This window comes from Sarcophilus harrisii, chromosome 3, assembly GCF_902635505.1.
Source record: "Sarcophilus harrisii chromosome 3, mSarHar1.11, whole genome shotgun sequence".
Taxonomy (NCBI): domain Eukaryota; kingdom Metazoa; phylum Chordata; class Mammalia; order Dasyuromorphia; family Dasyuridae; genus Sarcophilus; species Sarcophilus harrisii.
The window spans coordinates 329,657,293-329,678,115 of NC_045428.1; the positions used below are offsets into that span (position 1 = coordinate 329,657,293).

Consider the following 20,823-nt stretch of genomic DNA (forward strand, 5'->3'; position numbering starts at 1 on the left):
ACTTTTTCCTTTACCTAAAGAACCAAATAAACAGACATCCAGATAAAGAATATTACTTTTAAACAACCCCTATGAAACTGAAAAAATTGGAGAACTTACTGGTGTTCCTGGAGCTACACGAGAAACTATCACAGGCATCTTCTGATCATATCCACCCTTAGAAAATGTATTAAAGTTAGTGTCAAATTTATGAGAGAGAAAAATTTTTTAACATAAAGATAAGCTAATTCAATTACCTTTACGTTGAATCCAAACCTTCCATATTCATCAGGTTTCATTTTTATCAGAACAAGATTATCCTGAGGAATACCACCATTGGGCTAATCAAAAAAAGAAAAGAAAAGAAATTATGTAATTTCCTTTGCATTTACAAGAAAAGTGACTATATTTCTTTGGCCCGGAGATCCCATCATTCAATTAATCAACAAGATTTTTGTTCTCCCCCTTTTTTTGGCTGGGAGGGGAAGGGGGTAGTGAGTGGGTGGAGGGATAGTAAAGAGGACTGTTGTTTTTAAAGGGTTGAATTTCCTTTCTTACCTAGGTTGGAAAGGGCTAGTTCTGGACTTAGCATAGGAACTTTGGGAAACATGGTAGCCTTGTTTACAAAAGATTCTAAAATTAATGTCAAAATTAGTGTAGACACGCACTCAACAGGTAAAGCTCACTGTGGCTTAGAGTGTCTGATCAACAAGCAAACTGAGGTGATCTCCCTTAATAGGATTATGTGTATATACCAATATACCCTGCGAATCAACAAATACATATTAAGGGCCTAATATGTGCCAGGCACTGTATTAGGTATTCCTCCTCCTGAGCTTCTGAAATAATATTCTCTTGATTTTCTTTCTACCTATTTCAGCATTACTTTTCTAGGTTCCTATGCCAGATCATTACTATTCTACCTAGTCAGCATGGATGTCTGAAGGTTCTAACCCAAGCAGACTTCTCATATTTCCTCTCTTTATGATCTCAAGTTCTACAAATTCAAACACATAAATTAGTCCTAAATATATCTATTTAACTCTTAAGTTCTCTTAAGAATTCCTGATAACCATTTGCTATTCATTTCCAATGGATGTATTACATGTTTTAAGGTGAACATTTTAAATACAGCAGATGTCTATAATGAATTTATTTTCTCTCCAGATAAAACCATACCTTCTCGAAAAGTAAATTTTTCTAATAAAGGTGCTAGTGTTCAGTCACTTTAGTTTTCTAACCCTTCATGGCTTCGTTTTGGGGTTATCTTGGGCAAAGATAATGGCATGGTTTGCCATTTCCTTCTTGATTTTGCTAAAGACCTCACCATATTTCTAGTCTTTCACCCTCCCATAGTCATCCATGACTCTTCTCTTATTCATTTCCTAATCCCAATCAAGAGTAAAGCCTTATAGATTTAATTTCCCCATCTTTTCCCTTTGTCCTCTTTGCTATACTTGGATAACCAGCATCTTACATCTTCCAAAGACTATGTCATTAACTTTTCATCTAGTCTATCTGTTTAATGTCTCTCCTGTTCTCAATTCATTCTCTACATTGCTGCCAAAGGAATTTTAAAACAGGCACTGAACTGTCCTACTCAATATGTTCAGTAGTTCCTTATTGGCTTAAGAGAAAATAAACAGTGACACTGAAAATACTTCACATCTAGTTCCAATTTATACCACTAAATTTACTCACCAAATTGGCATGTTTGCTGAATAAAATGTTTTCCTCTCTGTGTAATTTTATATAGGCTATCCTGCAGGTCTGGGGTAACTTTATTCTCACCCCGGCCTCTTAAAATACTTAAGTTACTTCAAGGTTCAGCTAATATAACTATGCTCTTTCCTTCTTAGAAGAAACCATTATCTTTCCTTTCTCAAAATATCTGCTATTTGCTCATGATAATATGTTGTATTACTTGAATATAAGCTATTAAAAGCATCTAACTGGTTCCTTTGTACACAGCAGGGGTTTACATTTTTATTGAATTGAGTGAAAATGCTATCTTTGATATTCTTGACCCTTTCCTCATGCCCTGTTGTCCTTTCACTATTCTCTCCCTTTGTTCATGATTTCCATCATCTTGTCTTTCCATCTTTTCTGATCCCTGATATTAGAGTGAAACTTTAAACTCAAGAATATGCTTCCCTCTTTATTAATGTATAATGAGACAAAACTGCCTAAGGAACTCAACAAAATGCTACTTGTTAAAATTCCAAGGTTAACAATCACCAAAGGCTCTGAGATAAAAAAGCAAGTCCCAAAAATATAATGATTCAGGCATTTAGAAAATTTTACATAATTTTATGTAAATTTTATAATATGAACTTACCTAGGCCTGCCAGTGAGTTTTTTATCAATTTATTGATTAAAATTATAAGTTAATTTTATTAAAGTATCTTAATTTAAAAAAATTTATATTCCATTGAAAAGCTATAGTTTTATTTTGGAATGAAATCAGTATTTACATTCAATTTGTCTTTTGATTTCTATGGTTCTATTCAAGACTCAGCTCAAATTAGATTTGCGAAAAGCCTTTCTCAGTCTTCCTTACTGTTACCTTCTATTTCTTTATAAATATATCTATGTACATAATTAATTGTATGTTGTCCTATTTATTTGATTTTGAGCTCCTTGATGATCAGGATTATGTTTTTTCTTTTTTTTTTTCTTTTGTATTTCCAGTGCTCATCATAGTACCTAAAACATAAAAAGTGCTTAATGTTTGTTGAATGATTTATAAAGCACTTACAATGTGCTAGGAATATTTTACATACTAGGTATCAAAACGTAATAGTCCTAATCACAAAGACCCTGCAATCCAATAGGAAGAATAAGACCTGTAAATAAGAGTTCCCAAATTTGGCATATTATGATATATGTCATGTCATAATAACTATCATAAAATGGTTAGAAAATGGCAGTGCTATAGATTCATTTTTAAGATATGCCATATATTTTTAACATACAACTAACATGTTACACAGTAAAAATATAAAATTAATACATGTCAAGTAATAACTGACTGTAGATTTTTCAGGTGAAGCAGGAACATCAAATGTTTCATTAATATGGTTGTCCAGATCTTGCTGGGAATGTGAGAAATGAATCTGGTTCCAACTATTTTTCTTAGATTGTTTAGGTGGTAATGCAGGAGGCTGCCCATCTTCTGAAGTCTCTTGAGATCTAGAATATAGAAGGAAAAAATGGGAGAGAGAAGACAGTTCCCTGAAAAAATTTTTAGTAGAAGCATTAAGATTTTTTTTAAGGGTAAAACATACAAGAAAACTTACATATTTCCAATATTTATTAGTGATGATTTCAGAATAATTCAGCACCATCTAAATGAAAATTCTTTAACTTTTTACTTTATCTAATCAAATCCATTGCTGTCAAATTCTGGCTTCTACATATTAGTTTAATACAAAGTAAATCCGCATAAAAATACATTTTAAGGGAAAAAATCTTGAGTAAGATAAAATATTTCATTGTCAAATAGGCAAGATAATTATATACATATATAATATGTACAGTAAAATAGAAAGCAGCAGTAAGGAAGATTAAGAATGGCCTTCTGCAAGTCTAATTGAACCGAATCTTGAATGGAATATGGAACCATTTTGAGAGTCCTTTTTTTCTTTCCAATGATTTGTCTTCTTTAATTTTTTCTTCACTTTTCTTTTGGGGGGGAGGGGAAGAAGCAACTGTGGTTAAGTGACTTCCCCAGGGTCACACAACTAGGAAGTGTTAAGTGTCTGAGGCCCAATTTGAATTCAGGTCCTCCTGACTCCAGAGCTGGTGCTGAAGTAGGAGTGTATTTGAAGGATCAAGAATTCAGGATGGATATGAGAAAATGGGTGGGAAAAAGAGGCTGAATAGGGAGAAAGGGAAATAGTTATTGTAGAGTCTGAAACAGCAGTACATTCATTAAAAAAAATTTAAAGCTAACATTTGGAAAGTACCTGGATGCTTTAAAAGGATTTAGTTCCTGTAATGAGGTAGATAATAGAAACCATGATTTACTTATTTATTTGTTTGTTTGTTTATTGCTGAGGCAACTGGGGTTAAGTGACTTGCCCAGAGCCAACAGCTAGGAAGTGTTAAGTGTCTGAAGTCCAATTTGAACTCAGGTCCTCCTGACTCCAGAGCTGGTGCTCTATCCACTGCGCCACCTAGCTGTCCCATTTCAGATATTTTAAGAATAAAGAAACAGACTCAGACTAATTAAGTGACTTTTCCACAATCAAATGGCTAGTAACTGGATAAAACAGGGATTAAAACTAATTTTTGTCTCTATATTTTGTCTTGTATCATAAACTGAATATGACTACTCATAAAAGGTAAACCAATTTCTGCTCTTTGCCATAGTTTTAAACACAGCTCCACCAAGCCTGGCATATAAAGATTCTCTGCACTTTCTCCAATTCATCAGCCACCGGACATGGAGGCTTTCTATGGTGGTGGCCATTCCCAAGGTAAGCCTTTGCGGGAGTAGAGGTAAGCATGAACTCTTATGCTTCAATACTTTAATGGAAGCATAAAGTCACTCTAATAGATATTCTCTCTCCTAAGGTACAGCCTTTCAACAACTCACATCATCTCATTCTGGGTGATTTTTATTCAAGTATCCCCATCAATCCTTCACTTATTCACAGACCTTTATCATTCCATCAAAGGTGGCCCACATGGAAACCTTTCCCTGTATGTTTTAATACTCCATGGGTACTACTCCAAAGTTACCAAGGAAAAGAGAGAGAAGGGAGGAGAAAAGAATAAATATTTATTATGTGCATACTATGTGCCAGACATAATTTTAAGTACTTTACAAATAGCTTATTTAAGCCTCACAACAATCTTGTGAGGTAAGTGCTATCATGATTCCCATTTTACAGTTGAGGTAACTGAGGCAAAAGAATTCAGTGATCTGTCCAGGTCACTCATCTCTTAAGTGTCCAAAACTGGGTTTGAAACTGTAGGCACAATATCTAATCTACTGTGCCACTTAACTGCCTAAAAAGGAAAAAAAAAGAAAGGTCCAAGTGTATAACAGTTATTTTTGTTGTAGCACAAAAGTTGAAAACTAAGAGGGTGCCTAACAACTAAGAAATGGCTGAACAAATTACAATGAATGAATTTATTATATTATTATGCTATAAGAAATGACAGGAGGGATGGGTTATGAGAAACTCTGGAAAACTTCTTTGAAATGAAGGAAAGTGAAGGGAACAGAATCAGAACAATTTATACAGCAACAAGAAAACTATGAGATAAAAGATTGCTTAATATTTGAAAAAAAACTAAGTTAAAAACTTAAGTACCAATGCTTCACTCAGGCTATCCATTTATCAGACCTTGTTCTTGCTCTAAATCCTGATCATAATTTCTTGGATATTATCTTTTATGGAAAGTCTTAACTTACATTTTTTTTAAACAGGCTACAATCTATTTGAACCTACCATAAGTTTCCATTATCCTCTGAGTCATCCATGATGTTAATTCTTCAAACTGTGGCATATATGATGTTATTTAAAAAAATGACTAAAAGAATAGTGATGCTTTAAAAAAAAAAAAAAAGTTCAGTGTTTGTGTAGAATGGTTGAAAGCACTGTATAATTTTCCAAATAGAATTCAGTTTTTCATTTTATCCATTTTTAGGCCCATCTGCAATGTCTACCTAAGCAGGACCAACTTCATAAGCTGAAGTATCCATACATTTGGAAATATCTATCCAAAAGCATATTAAACTATAGACAATTAGTCATTCTTTATCATTAGGCTAAACCTCACTACTGATTGCACTGTAAGATCATGATATGCTAGCATGATTAACTCAATTCCAGTTGGAACCTGTGGAAACATTCCTGAAATGTAGTCAGCACTAAGTAATGGGAGACTAAAGATCAGGACAGTTTAAAGGGTCCAGACCAGAAATTGAGGCTGGCCGGGCTGGTGAAATCATTTATAGCAGAGGTAGGGAACTTTTTTTCTGCCAAGGGCCATTGGGAAATTTATAACATCATGCATGAGCCAAATAAAATTATCAACTTAAAAGAAATCAAGCAATGGGAGGTTGTTGTCACCTGCAATTGCCTTGGCAGGGCTGGACCAAGCTATTCTGTGGGCCTTATATGGCCCATGAGCCAGATGTTCCCTCACCCCAATTTAGAGTGACAGGCAGGATAAAAGGGGAAGAACAATTAGTTTAGAAACTGAGCATGTGGGTACAGTTTATCTTTTTTTTTTTTAATTTAAAGCTTTTTACTTTCAAAACATGCATGGATAATTTTCAATTGTCATCCTTGTAAAACCTTTTGAAACAGATTTTTTTTCCTCTCCCTTCTTCCTACCTACTCCCCCCTAAATGGGAAGTAATCCAATATGTTAAACATGTGTAATTCTTCTACCCATATTTCCACAATTATCGTGCTGCACAAGAAAGATGCAAATCAAAAAGGGAAAAAAAATGAGAAAGAAAGAAACATGCAAGCAAACAATACCAAAACGGTAAAAATACTATTTTGTAATTCATACTCAGTGCCCACAATCTTCTCTCTGGGTACAGATGGCTCTATCACAAGTCCATTGGAACTAGCCTGAATTATCTCACTATTAAAAAGAGTCATATCCATCAGAATTGATCATTGTATGATCTTGCTATTATTATGGTACTGTCTGTCTTAAGGGTTAGAACCAAGTAAGAATCTAAGGGAATTAAGCTAATTTGGAAGATAATACTAAGAATAACAGTAAGTAATCAAGAGCAGAAGTGTCAAACACATAGCCAAGAGGCTCCACATGGCCCAAAACACTCTCAAGAATAAACAAAACAGACTAAAATGTAATTAGTAACTATTAAATAAAAAATAAATACAATACAGTAAGTAAAAATATATCACAGATAATGTTAATATGTGATTTCTAAGTCAATATGCTTCCCCCAGAGGGATCTTAATATATGATTTAATGACCCTTGTTTCTATTTTAAATATGATACCACTAATCTGAGGGGCACAGGGAATCAGGATGGGAATTAACATTTAGGGAGGAAGCTACTGATATCCAAGTATAAAGCACAAATTATGATTCAAGACAGGTATAAGAAAGAAGGAAGTAAACAGTTCAGGCTTTGACATGGAAAAAGATCTCAAGAAATGGAATAGGTGGATAAATCAATAAAGCAGAACACAATGAGCACTTTGCCTTCTGTGCTCTGATCTTAGATAGTATTCCTGATTTGTTTAGGTAAAGGCTAGCAAGTCAGAGTTACAGTACTCAGGGTATTTATCCAAGTGTCCACAAAGTCTTTAGGACAACCTCCATAAAGCTAACAAAGGCACCCTTGACTAGTTTATGATTTTAATGCCATTTTTCTTTTATTAAAATCACAAAAAGAAAGTAATGAGATAACCAAATTATATAGTGGATAGAGGGATGACTTTGGAGTCACAATGACCTGGGTTTAAGTTCTGCATTCGACACATACTAATAGTATGATGACCAATTGGGAAGTTGCTTCTGGAACTATCTGAGACATTAAGAGAGCATAACTTTAGGCCACAGAGGAATTACAACAAATTTCTCACACTAATGAAATTACAGATACTGACCAAAAGAGAGAGAGAGAGAGAAAAAGAAAGAAAGAGAGAGAGAGAGAGAGAGAGAGAGAGAGAGAGAGAGAGAGAGAGAGAAAGGAACATATAATGACCAATTAGTTACCTTGAATTCTAGGGAAAAACCCCTGACTGACTTGCATTATAACACAACAAACCAATTAAATTAAAATATTTTCATGCCTTAAATTCCTAAGCAGTTATATTGATGTGCCCTCCCCAATAAATGACACTTTTTTTTTCAAGCAGTTATAAGTTATGTTTCTAAGATATATATTAAAAGGGTACTCACAAACCAGCATAATCTGTACAGAAGCTATGTCTCTCCATTTATCATGTAGTCATTCTGCTGCTTACTTTAAATAAAAGATCTGTGTCTGCTTTAGCCAGTGATGAGTTTTATAGGCAAACTAAAAATTATAATGGGGAATTATAATAGATTTAAAATAGTATCACTAAATAGGCCAATTCTAATAGTAGTTCCTATTTTGGGGTCAATGTAAAAAAATCTGTCAAGTGTAATAGGGTAAGGAGACATTGTGTACTTGGGAAGAGCAAGTTAGTGGAGGGAGTTAGAAGGGGGAGGGGGAACTCTAATGAAAAAAGGAGGTTAAAGACTACTAAAAAAGTGAAGGTAGGACCAAGAAACTGAGCCCTAAAGAAGGAATTTCTTTGTTGCATAGAAGACTACCTAAATAAGTCTATATTATTCATTAAAAAAAGGAAGTAAAGTATTTTCAATTTAAAAAACTGTCTATTTTCAAAAGTTTTTGAAATTTCTTTTCTATATATATCACATTCATTTTTGAACCATTTCACCCTCTTCCTTGCCCATTATCAAGGGAAAAAAGGATTTCAGCAAAACCAGTATACTGATCACTTTTTTTCTTTTCTTCTTATACTTTCAGCAGTACAACAATAAAAAAAAAAGATAAAAATAATAATTTACTCAGCTATAACAAAAATCACAAAGTCAACTTTAACCATCAAAATGGCCAACTTCTTAATTCTGGAAAAAGAGTCTTAATATTTAGTTTTCTTAGGATACCAATTAAAACCTCTTTCCAAGAATTCATGTTTCTTTGCAATATAAACTAGGTTAAACTCGGTTTTCTCGTTAAGTTGTCTTGAACCTTTTTCTTTAGTCTTTTCTTTAGCTATCAGTGAAAATTCTCTCCTGAAACACAATTAAAACTCTCTAACTCCTCAAAACAACTGTTAAATCCCAATTCCAATAGTTTCTTTTCTCATTTTGTTTTTCAATTACAAGCATTTATTTTCTCTCCTTTCCATTCTAGTTTCCAATTTAAAAGAAAAACAAAATGCCTGCAAAAAATATGCATAGTCAGCCAAACAGAACTTCTTTTTGAAAACCATATGTCATCTTGAGTACATCCCAGATATAAATGTACATCTTCATTCAGACACTGTACAAATATTACAGTAATTTCCTAACAGTGCAAAAAGTATAAAAATAATATTTACATAGGAATCTGTTCATTCTGTAAATCTCTCTAAAACTCTTTCCAAACACTTTTTAACTGAAGGCAAAGGACGGTATATGTCCTGAATGAGGCAGGCCTTCTTGCAGTTCTGGTCTAGAGGAGAAGGCCTGAGAGGGGGTTCAGGGATAGGTATCTACTCAGTCTGGGGAAGCACTTGGCTTGTTTCATTAACCTATTTCAGAGCAGCAAGCAGGATATGTGAAGGAAGAGGGATGAGGGGGGTTGTTGGTAAGCAGACTGTCATGGCTCAATTCTTGCTCAATTCACAGAAAATGTGGCCCGGCTTCCCTTCTCCCCTCCAGGAGAGCCTACTTCAAACTACTTCAGGAAACTACTTCAAACTACTTCAGGAAATGGGACTGTCTGTATGGTTTGTTTTGTTACACATCGACTTGAGTCCTCACCCTGGCCCTGGGCTTTTTCTCTGGAGCCTTAGGGGGAAGAGCTCGGGCAGCGAAGGAGTAGAGAGTACAATCCCTAAGGTAACTTTGGTGATCAGAACTGAAGTTACTGTATCACTCTGAGGTAACAGAGCCTAAATTCTAAAATGAGGTCTGGGATGCAAAAGAAGATGTGTGTGGGGTTAACATTAGGGTTCTGGTCCTAGGAAGAGAGGCATGTGGCAAATGCTTTGGCTACCTGCTGACAGGGAATAAAGATACTAAGGGGGGAAAAGAAGTGAGTCCCCTTCTCCCCAATTTATTTTAGTTTATTTTAAATATACATTGTTTTATAAATTATGTTGGGAGAGAAAAATCAGAGCAAAAGGGAAAAATCATAGGAGAGATAAAAAAACAAAAAAGAAGTGAATACAGCATGTGCTGATTTACATTCAGTCTCCTTACTTTTTTTTTTTTGGATACAGGAGGCATTTTTTGTCCAATTTCTCTTTTAATTCCTTTGGATCACTGAAAGACTGAGAAGAACGAAGCCTTTCATAGTTGATCACTGTGCATTCTTGCCGTTATTATATATACTGTATTGTGTACACCAATTATGTATTCCTGGTTCTGCTTGTTTTGCTCAGCATCAGTTCATGTAAATCTTTCCAGGCCTTTCTAGAATTGGCTTGTTCATCTTAAGGAACAGTCCATTTATTCCTATATTCTAGTCTTTTTAAAAGGAATAGGTGTTGGATTTTATCAAATGCTTTTTCTATTCAGATAATTTAGTTTGATTATTGACATAGTTGATTATGCTGATAGTTTTCCTAATAAAGAACCAAGTTCTGCATTCCTGGTGTAAAACCTACTTGGTCACAGTGTATTATCCTAGGGATGACTTTCTGTAATCTAATTGCTAATATTTTATTTAAGATTTATGCATCAATATTCATTAATATATAATTTTCTTTCTCTGTTTTCACCTACCTGGTTTAGCTATCAGCATTATATCTGTGCCATAAAAGGAATTTGATAGGAGTCCTTCTTTCCCTATTTTTCAAATAGCTTATATACTATTGGAATTAATTGTTCTTTGAATGTTTGGTAGAATCCACATGCAAATCCATCTGGCCCTGGGGATTTTTTCTTAGGGAGTTGATTAATAGCTTGTTCTATTTCTTTTTCTAAAATGGGACTATTTAATTTATTTCTTCTTTTGTTAACTTGGGCAATCTATATTTTTGTAGATATTCCTCCATTTCATTTATATTATTATTAGCATTAAATTAATTTAATTTAAATTAAATAATAAAACCCTGGCATATAGTTGGGCAAAGTAACTCTTAATTATTGCTCTAATTTCCTCTTCATTGGTGGAAAATTCTCCCTTTTCATTTTTGAGACCAACAATTTGATTTTCTTCTTTCCTTTTTCTAATCAAATTAACTGAAGGCTTATCTATTTTTTTTCATAAAACCAACCCTTAGTTTTATTTATTAATTCAATAGTTTTTTTTCAATTTTATTAATCTCTGCTTTTATTTTCAGAATTTCACATTTGGCATTTGAGAGTTTTTAATTTATTCTTTTTCTAGCTTTTTTAGGTGTTAAGCCCAATTCATTGTTCTCTTTCTCTTATTTTATGCAAGTAAGCATCTAGAAATATAAAATTTCCCCTTACAACTGCTTTGGCTCTATCCCACAAATTCTGTTATGTTGTCTCATTATTGTCATTCTTTTGGATGAAATTACTGATTGATTAAGTCTATGATTTGCTATTTCATCCATTCATTCTTTAGGATTAGATTATTTAATTTCCAATTAATTTTTGATCTATTTTCTCCTGGTCTTATATTACATCTGATTTTTATTGCATCATGATCAGAAAAAAATGCATTTACTATTTTTGCCTTTCTGTATTTGATTTTGAGGGTTTTATGCCATAACACATCGTCAATTTTTTATAAGTTCCATGTACTGCAATCAGCTTGTTCATCATTTATTTACCTTTATATACCACAGCTTCCTCAGCCATTCCCCAATTGATGGGCATCCATTCCTTTTCTAATTCTTTGTTTGCCACAAAAAGAGCTGCAACTGTGCATTTTTGCACATGTGAGTCTTTTTCCCTCCTTTATGATTTTCTTGGGATTCAGTCCCAGTAGTCACACTGCTGGGTCAAAGGGTATGCATGCATAGTTTGATAGTCTTTTGGGACATAGCTCCAAATTGCTCTCCAGAATGATTGGATTGCCTCACAACTCCACCAACAATGCATCAGTGTCCCAGTTTTCCACATCCCCTCCAATATTTATCATTATCCTTTCCTGTCATCTTAGCCAATCTGAAAAGTATAAAGTGGTACCTCAAAGTTGTTTTAATGTGAATTTTTCTAATCAAAAGTGATTTAGAGCATTTTAATAGTTATCAATTGGGGAAAGAGGTAAATTCTTATAAATTTGACAGTTTTTTATATATTTTAAAAATAAGACCTTTATTAGAAATACTGGCTATAAAGATTCCCCCCCAACTTTGTATTTCCCTTTTTTTGGGGGGGAGGAAGTAAGGGGATTGGGGTTAAATGACTTGCCTGGAGTCACACAGCTACGAAGTGGTAAGGTCATATTTGAACTCAGGTCCTCCCAACTTTAGAGCTAGTGCTCTATCCACTGCACCACCTTACTGCCCCTATATTTCCTTTTTAATCTTGGTTCTTTTGGTTTTATTTCTTTAAAACCTTTTAAATTCAATGTAATCCAAGCTGTCCATTTTGCCTTTCATAATGTTTTTCTAATTCTTCTTTGGTCATAAATTCCTCCCTTCTTCAAAGATCTGCTGAGTCACTGTGGGGGAGGGGTGGCCAGGTGGCGAGAAACTCCAGCTGTTTGGGGTTGAATTCTTCACCCTCGGTGTTTTTAGCTTCTCTGCTGGGCTACCGACTTGCTGCCAGGGCAAAGTATCCAAGCCTGTAGTGAAGCTCTCCCGGCAGAGACGGCTGAGATCACATCCCAACCCCCTCCGGTCTGCTCAGCTGTGAGCTGCCTGCTGAACTCCCACTGCCGCTGCCCTCGGCCTGTGCCCGATCCAAAACCGTCCCGCCCTCGAGCAAAAACAGACCTTTCCTGGCGAATCTCAAGGATGTCTTCTCTTGGTAACTGATTGTGGGTTTTTTTTTTTTTTTTCCAGTCAGGCATTAATTCAGAGGCTTGTAATGAGATAGATTCTGAGAGAAAATGCGGAGCTTACGCAGCTGTGTGCCTCCTCGCCGCCATCTTGGCCTTCTTCAGAGATCTGATAGGTAAATTACCCCTTGTTCTCCTAATTTGTGTATGGTATCAACCTTTATATCCATATCATCTATCCATTTTAATCTTATTTTGGTATAGGGTGTCAGATATAGATTTATGCTGAGTTTCTGAAATATTATTTTCCAGTTTTCCCAGCAATTTTTATTAAATATTGAGTTCTTATTTCAGAAAATGGAGTTTGGGGGTTCCCTCTACCCCATTTTGAAGAGAAAAGGGACAAGCTGGCCAATAGAAAGAAGAAATTTCTGATTTGTACAATTTGGAAAGGGAGGGCATTGTAAGGACCTGGTAGCTGGTCGATGTATTTATAGTTATCCTGTAGGCAGTGGGCAAGGGGGCAGAAGGAAAGACCAAAGCAAGCCACAAATGTCCATCTTTAAACTATCATCTCTTTGTCAGAAAGGATACAACAGCGTTCAAAATCAGTTCTTAATTATCATGATAGATCACTGGATTGACCAGAGTTCTTTCAAAGTTGTTTCGTCTTTATTCATAAAAATTCATTCAAATATTCCTAGGTTTCTCTGAAATTACTGTTTCCTTCACTCCTCTCTCTCACTGAATAAAAACATAATCTTTTGCCAAATTCTGAGTATTTCACCTTTATATCTCTCAAATATGGCTCCTATCTTCTGACATCACCATTACTTTTATCACCTCAGCACCTCAAGTGCTGCAATTGATTTTTAGATATTCTCCTTATCTCAAGTTTCTCCTCACTCCAGTCCATCTTTCATTCAGCTATCAAAACGATCTTCCCAAAGTACAGGTTTGATTACAGCAGGCTCACATTGAATAAACTCCAGTGGGGCACTATTACAACCAGGACCAAACAGACAACCTTGTTGGATTTTAAAGCCCTTTCTTCACACTCTGGTTCCTTCCTAGTTTCCAGTCTTCTTATTCTTTATTCTCCTCCTCTGTCTCTGTGAACCTTCTCTCCTTCTGGTTGATGGGCTTTAAAGAGTTCCTCATATAACCTCTCACCTGAATTTAATGATCTCCAGAAACTCATAATTCTACAAGATTGAATTCAGTTTAGTTTAATCCTCATATTATTTCTTACCCTGACTGCAGGACTCTATCACTCCCCTGGATCAAGTACTCAACTTTTCCTCACCACTTTTCAGCTTCTTTTTACATGTTGTCTTCTCCCCTTAAAGTGTGAATTCCTGAGAATAGGGACTGTCTCTGGAGTTACTTTGTATCTGAAGGGCTCACCACAATGCCTGGCACACAGTAGTCACTTAATGCCTCGGATCTCTCCCCTGCTCACTTCTGCCTCCTGGCTTTCCTATCTGTCTTCATATTTCAGCTAAAATACCACTCTCTGAAAGAAGTTCTTCTCAGTTCCCCTTAATGCTAATTATCTTCTTTCTAAGATTTCTACAATTTCCCTTAATATACTTGACCTGACCCCTTATAGCTTAATAGTATGCAATTTCATTCACATAACAATCTGGCCATTTCCCAACTGATTGGCATTACATTTCAAACCCAGAGTACTCCTTTTTAATGAAAAGAAGGAAGTGAATTTCCATATTGCTTCTCTGGGTTAAGAATGATTACTTTAATTATATAACATTTAGTTTTATTTTATAGGTTTTTTTTTTCTTAAATATATTTTAAAGAACAATGCTTTAGTTCGACTCCCTGTAGGTAAAGATTTGAAATTAATTTCAATTTAAGCAAAAGAATTCACATTTTGGGAATTCATTAATAAAATAGTCCTTGGAAAAGAATTTGTTCTTTTAAAACCCTTTCACTTTGAGATATTCTCCTGCAATAAAAAACTAATAAAAGAAGAAAGAAATGAAATCAAGTGCCTAGTATGTACCAGGTATGGTGTTAAATGCTTTACAAATACCTCTTTGGATCCTGGCAATCACCCTGGCAGGTAGGTACTGTCATGTTAAATTATATTTTACAGTTGAGGAAACTGAGACAGATAGATTTAGAGTGACTTGTCCAGGGCCACAGAGATATGATTTGATTATCTGAAATCAATCTGGTCAATTTACAACTGGATTTTAATCTGGGTCTTCCAGATAGGAAACCTAAAGCTTTAGTTATCTACTGTCTTTCTTTGCCATTGACTGATTCTTTTTATTTATATTTAATCTCATGTCTTATTTTTTTTTTTTTTATTATTTAATAGCCTTTTATTTACAGGATATATACATGGGTAACTTTACAGCATTAACAATTGCCAAACCTCTTGTTCCAATTTTTCACCTCTGACCCCCCCCCCACCCCCTCCCCTAAATGGCAGGATGACCAGTAGATGTTAAATATATTAAAATATAACTTAGATACACAATAAGTATACATGACCAAAACATTATTTTGCTGTACAAAAAGAATCAGACTCTGAATTATTGTACAATTAGCTTGTGAAGGAAATCAAAAATGCAGGTGTGCATAAATATAGGGATTGGGAATTCAATGTAATGGTTTTTAGTCATCTCCCAGAGTTCTTTTTCTGGGCATAGCTAGTTCAGTTCATTACTGCTCCATTAGAAATGATTTGGTTGATCTCGTTGCTGAGGATGGCCTGATCCATCAGAACTGGTCATCATCTAGTATTGTTGTTGAAGTATATAATGATCTCCTGGTCCTGCTCGTTTTACTCAGCATCAGTTCGTGTAAATCTCTCCAGGCCTTTCTGAAATCATCCTGTTGGTCATTTCTTACAGAACAGTAATATTCCATAATTTTCATATACCACAATTTATTCAGCCATTCTCCAACTGATGGACATCCATTCAGTTTCCAGTTTCTAGCCACTACAAAAAGGGCTGCCACAAACATTCGTGCACATACAGGTCCCTTTCCCTTCTTTATAATCTCTTTGGGATATAATCCCAGTAGTAACACTGCTGGATCAAAGGGTATGCACAGTTTTAATCTCATGTCTTAGACAAGGCTAGTAGAGAGGCTTTCAAATTTCAACTTGTCATTGTTCATTTATATGAAATACAAAAAATACAAAAGTATATATAGCTAATTCGGTGCTGAGTTAATTTATATTTGCAAGGCCAATAAAATACAAAAGAGTACAAAAGACACATAAAAGCCAAGAATGAAATTCTTCTTGAACAAAAAACACACAACACATGGCAAGGTTTTCTGAAGACTTGGCAGCTCCAAAATTAACCTGATAAGCTACTATTATAACAGTGGCTTTTTTTTTTCTCTTTAGTCTCTGTGGTTTTAAATTTCATAATCTAGGACTCCTAATACTCAGTATCGGAAATAGCTAACTATGCAAAATAAAACACAAAGAATCTGAGACTCACAGACAGTGGGAATGGGAGGAAGTATAGTATCATAGAACTCCTCAAGATGACAATAATACAGTTGGACAGTAAGATCAAGGAAACCATAGTAATATCTAACAAATTATGTCAACAAGTATCCCAGTAAAAAAAATCTGAAGAGATATTTTATATTTATGAATAAATACGCTACACAAAAATCAGTACACAGCTCTAGAAAGAAAAAAGATGCTATAAACCATCTAAGTACATTTAAATTTGCAATTTAGTTAGAATGGTTTATAAAAGATTTAGAACATGTTTTTTCAAGTGACCATTGGGGAAGAAATTTGTTTTGCTTGACTACATACGCAAATATTTGTAAAGTTTCTTATTATTTCAATACAGCGAAAGAGTAAATAGGAGGGAGAAAATTCTGAGCTGAAAATAAAATGATTGTTAATTATTAAATCAAATACAAATTGGAAAGACTTAAGAATTCTGAGCAATGCAATGATTACATGATTAACCTTTGATAAATTGTGCCAGCTACTACCTTCCTAACAGAAGTGTGGACACAAACTGCAGTATAAATCAAAATTTGGGACATGGTGAATTTATTTGTCTTTGCTTTGTCTGACAACACTTATTTGTTACAAGTGCTATGTTTTTCTCTTTTTATTGATAGGGAATTTGTGGAGAAAGGGAGTGGGGTTAAAATGTGTTGTGCCCACTTTAGCAAAGTTGCTGGTTATAAAATAAACGCACATAAGTCATCAGCATTCTTTTATATCACTAACAAAATCCAACAGTCAGAGTTACAAAGAGAAATTCCATTTAAAGTAACTACTGATAGTATAAAATATTTAGGAATCTATCTGCCAAGGGAAAATCAGAAACTTTATGAGCAAAATTACAGACCACTTTTCACACAAATTAAGTCTGATCTAACCAATTGGAAAAATATTAAATGCTCTTGGATAGGGCGAGCAAATATAATAAAGATGACAATAGTACCTAAACTAATCTATTTATTTAGCGCTATACCAATCAGACTCCCAAAAAACTATTTTAATGACCTAGAAAAAATAACAACAAAGTTCATATGGAAAAACAAAAGGTCAAGAATTTCAAGGGAATTAATGAAAAAAAAATCAAATGATGGTGGCTTAGCTGTACCAGATCTAAAATTATATTATAGAGCAGCAGTTACCAAAACTATTTGGTATTGGCTAAGGAATAGATTAGTTGATCAGTGGAATAGATTAGGTTCAAGGGATAAAACAGTCAACAAATATAGCAACCTAGTCTTTGACAAACCCAAAGATCCCAGCTTTTGGGATAAGAACTTACTGTTTGATAAAAATTGCTGGGAAAATTGGAAACTAATATGGCAGAAACTAGGCATTGATCCATACTTAACGCCGTACACCAAGATAAGGTCAAAATGGGTTCATGACCTAGGCATAAAGAATGAAATTATTAATAAATTAGAGGAACATAGGATAGTTTACCTCTCAGACCTGTGGAAGGGGAAGGTCTTTATGACCAAAGCAGAACTAGAGATCATTACTGATCACAAAATAGAAAATTTCGATTATACCAAACTGAAAAGTTTTTGTACAAACAAAACTAATGCAGACAAGATTAGAAGGGAAGCAATAAACTGGGAAAATATTTTTACAGTCAAAGGTTCTGATAAAGGCCTCATTTCCAAAATATATAGAGAATTAACTCTAATTTATAAAAAATCAAGCCATTCTCCAATTGAAAAATGGTCAAAGGATATGAACAGACAATTCTCAGATGAAGAAATTGAAACTATTTCTAGTCATATGAAAAGATGCTCCAAGTCATTATTAATCAGAGAAATGCAAATTAAGACAACTCTAAGATACCACTACACACCTGTCAGATTGGCTAAGATGACAGGAAAAAATAATGATGATTGTTGGAGGGGATGCGGGAAAACTGGGACATTGATGCATTGTTGGTGGAGTTGTGAACGAATCCAACCATTTTGGAGAGTAGTTTGGAACTATGCTCAAAAAGTTATCAAACTGTGCATACCCTTTGATCCAGCAGTGTTACTACTGGGATTATATCCCAAAGAGATTATAAAGAAGGGAAAGGGACCTGTATGTGCATGAATGTTTGTGGCAGCCCTTTTTGTAGTGGCTAGAAACTGGAAACTGAATGGATGTCCATCAGTTGGAGAATGGCTGAATAAATTGTGGTATATGAATATTATGGAATATTACTGTTGTAAGAAATGACCAACAGGATGATTTCAGAAAGGCCTGGAGAGACTTCCATGAACTGATGCTGAGTGAAATGAGCAGGACCAGGAGATCATTATATACTTCAACAACAATACTATATGATGACCAGTTCTGATAAACCTGGCCATCCTCAGCAACAAGATCAACCAAATCATTTCCAATGGAGCAGTAATGAACTGAACCAGCTATGCCCAGAGAAAGAACTCTGGGAGATGACTAAAAACATTGAATTCCCAATCCCTAAATTTATGCCCACCTGCATTTTTGATTTCCTTCACAAGCTAATTGTACAATATTTCAGAGTCTGATTCCTTTTGTACAGCAAAATAACGTACCAATACATGGCTAATACATTTGGTCATGTATACTTATTGTGTATCTAATTTATATCTTAATGTACTTAACACCTACTGCTCATCCTGCCATCTGGGGGAGGGGGTGGGGGGGTAAGAGGTGAAAAATTGGAACAAGAGGTTTGGCAATTGTTAATGCTGTAAAGTTACCCATGCATATATCTTGTAAATAAAAGACTATTAAAAAAAAAAAAGTGTTGTGCCCACCCTCTCCATCTTCAAGGATGGAAAGGGGAAAAAAATTCAAAAAATTAAATCATTAAAAAAAACCTACAAGACAGAATAGAATGTTGAGGGGAAAATAGACAAGCAGTAAAATTCTTAAAATGATGGAAATATTCTTTAATTGGTTTTCATTAAATTTAGAGTTTTATTTCTTGAAAATAACTACAAATCAAGTCTTTATAACAATTACAAAAAAGTCTTTCAGTAGGGTTTAACTATAATGCTGTTGTTGCATAAACTGTTCTCCTCATGTCCTAAAGTTTTCCCAGGATTTTTCTGAAACCATTCCCTTCATCATAAATTAAATCACTACATTTTATTTGTTGGTACACTATGAGGACTATATCCTATATCTTTTAAACATTCTGATCTCAAATGAAATTTCCAACAAGCATTCATCTACATGCTGATTAATTGATATGTAGCTAGTGCATTTCTATGGTTAAGATGAAATAGTAATTATTTTGAGTTAAATAGGACTCTAAAGATGTTACACAATATTTACCTACACTACAAAGATTATAGACAAGGAGGTATTATGTATCTTATTACCTAATAACTTTTGATTTTAAGAAAGATTGAGATATAAAGGAAGAGAAAAAAATTCTAATATGGTTCAAGTTGTTCAAGGATTTAATATTTGGGTTTTCTCTCTGTAAAAATATATCCGATACTGTAATGTACTATAATATATTAACATAATGAACTATGATAACTGACAATCTATTAATGGGAAAAACTCACCCTCCTTTATAGATAAATGCCTATTCAGCCTTGAATTTCCTTATGTATGCTTAAATAACAGCAGTTGAAGCAGCTTAGTCTGCAGTCAAAGCAGTTCTAAGGGTTATGGTTTTAAACGATTTGCATCTCAGTAAGAAACATTTATTAAAAGCCCCAGGCACTGTGATAAGTCCCTGGGGATACAAAGAAAAATAAAAGACCATTTTGGCTCTAAAGAGGGAGGCAACATGTAAACCACCATGTACAAAAGAGCTAGAGGCAAGATCAACTAGAAAAAGCACTAGTATAAAAAAAGATGGAAATTTCCCAAAAAAGGTGGAATTTTAGCTATAACTTGACTTTCTAAGCATCTTTTTACATATTGATATGAGTACGTTAATATTTTTAGTGTGATTTTACTGAAACAAACCGTTATCAATTATTTTCACATTAATTCATGTGGTAGATTATTTCAATAAATTATAAACAAACATTCTAAAACTGCTGTTCAAGCAGCCAGACACAAGAAAGGAAAATACAATTTGGGATCTCAGTAATATTTAGAATTAACTATTGAATATGACAATCATAACAATTGCAATGTTTAATCAAACCTATTTACTACAGATATTTTTAAGCAAAACAAAAGATCACATATGAGATTCTTTGGTTAACTAAAAAAATGAATGTTAAATGTGAACTTTCCTTTTCATCCATTTCTCTTTTCCATCGCTTGCAAAGTTTGCAAAAGGGGGAAGTATAAGCTAGTGAAAAGAATACTAAATCTGGAATCAAAGGTCTGTGTTCTCCTTTTATTTTTACTACCTTTGTGTTATATGATTTTCAGCAGTATTTTATTTTCCCAAATACATGCAAAGATAGTTTTCAACATTTACCTTTGCATACCTTTGTGTTCCAAATTCCGCCCCTCCTCCCCCAAGACAGAAAGCAATCTGATACAGATTAGCTATGTGGAATTCTTTTAAAACTATTTCCACATTCATTCATCATGTTATGCAAAAAAAATAAATAAATAAAAAATAAAAAAAATTTTAAAAAATCAGATCAAAAGGGTAAACTGAAAGAAAAAAAAAAAAACAAACAAGAAAATAAACAGTAACAATAACAAAAAGTGAAAATACTATGCTGTGATCCCCAGTCTCAATATAGTCCTCTCTCTTGATGCAAATGGC

The 20,823-nt window shown here is 34.2% G+C and overlaps 1 protein-coding gene across 5 annotated transcripts in view; it reads right to left on the reverse strand.

The window, feature by feature from the left end:
• Positions 1 to 20,823, reverse strand: part of PTPN4 (protein tyrosine phosphatase non-receptor type 4) — a 218,855-nt gene that overhangs the window by 39,056 nt on the left and 158,976 nt on the right. For all 5 annotated transcript variants that reach the window (XM_031959946.1, XM_031959947.1, XM_031959949.1 and 2 more), the window contains 3 exons: positions 3,012 to 3,171; positions 237 to 320; positions 100 to 156 (listed from right to left, as the gene is read on the reverse strand). In XM_031959946.1, the coding sequence (XP_031815806.1) occupies positions 100 to 156; positions 237 to 320; positions 3,012 to 3,171 (301 nt within the window). The remainder of the gene's footprint in view (positions 1 to 99; positions 157 to 236; positions 321 to 3,011; positions 3,172 to 20,823) is intronic.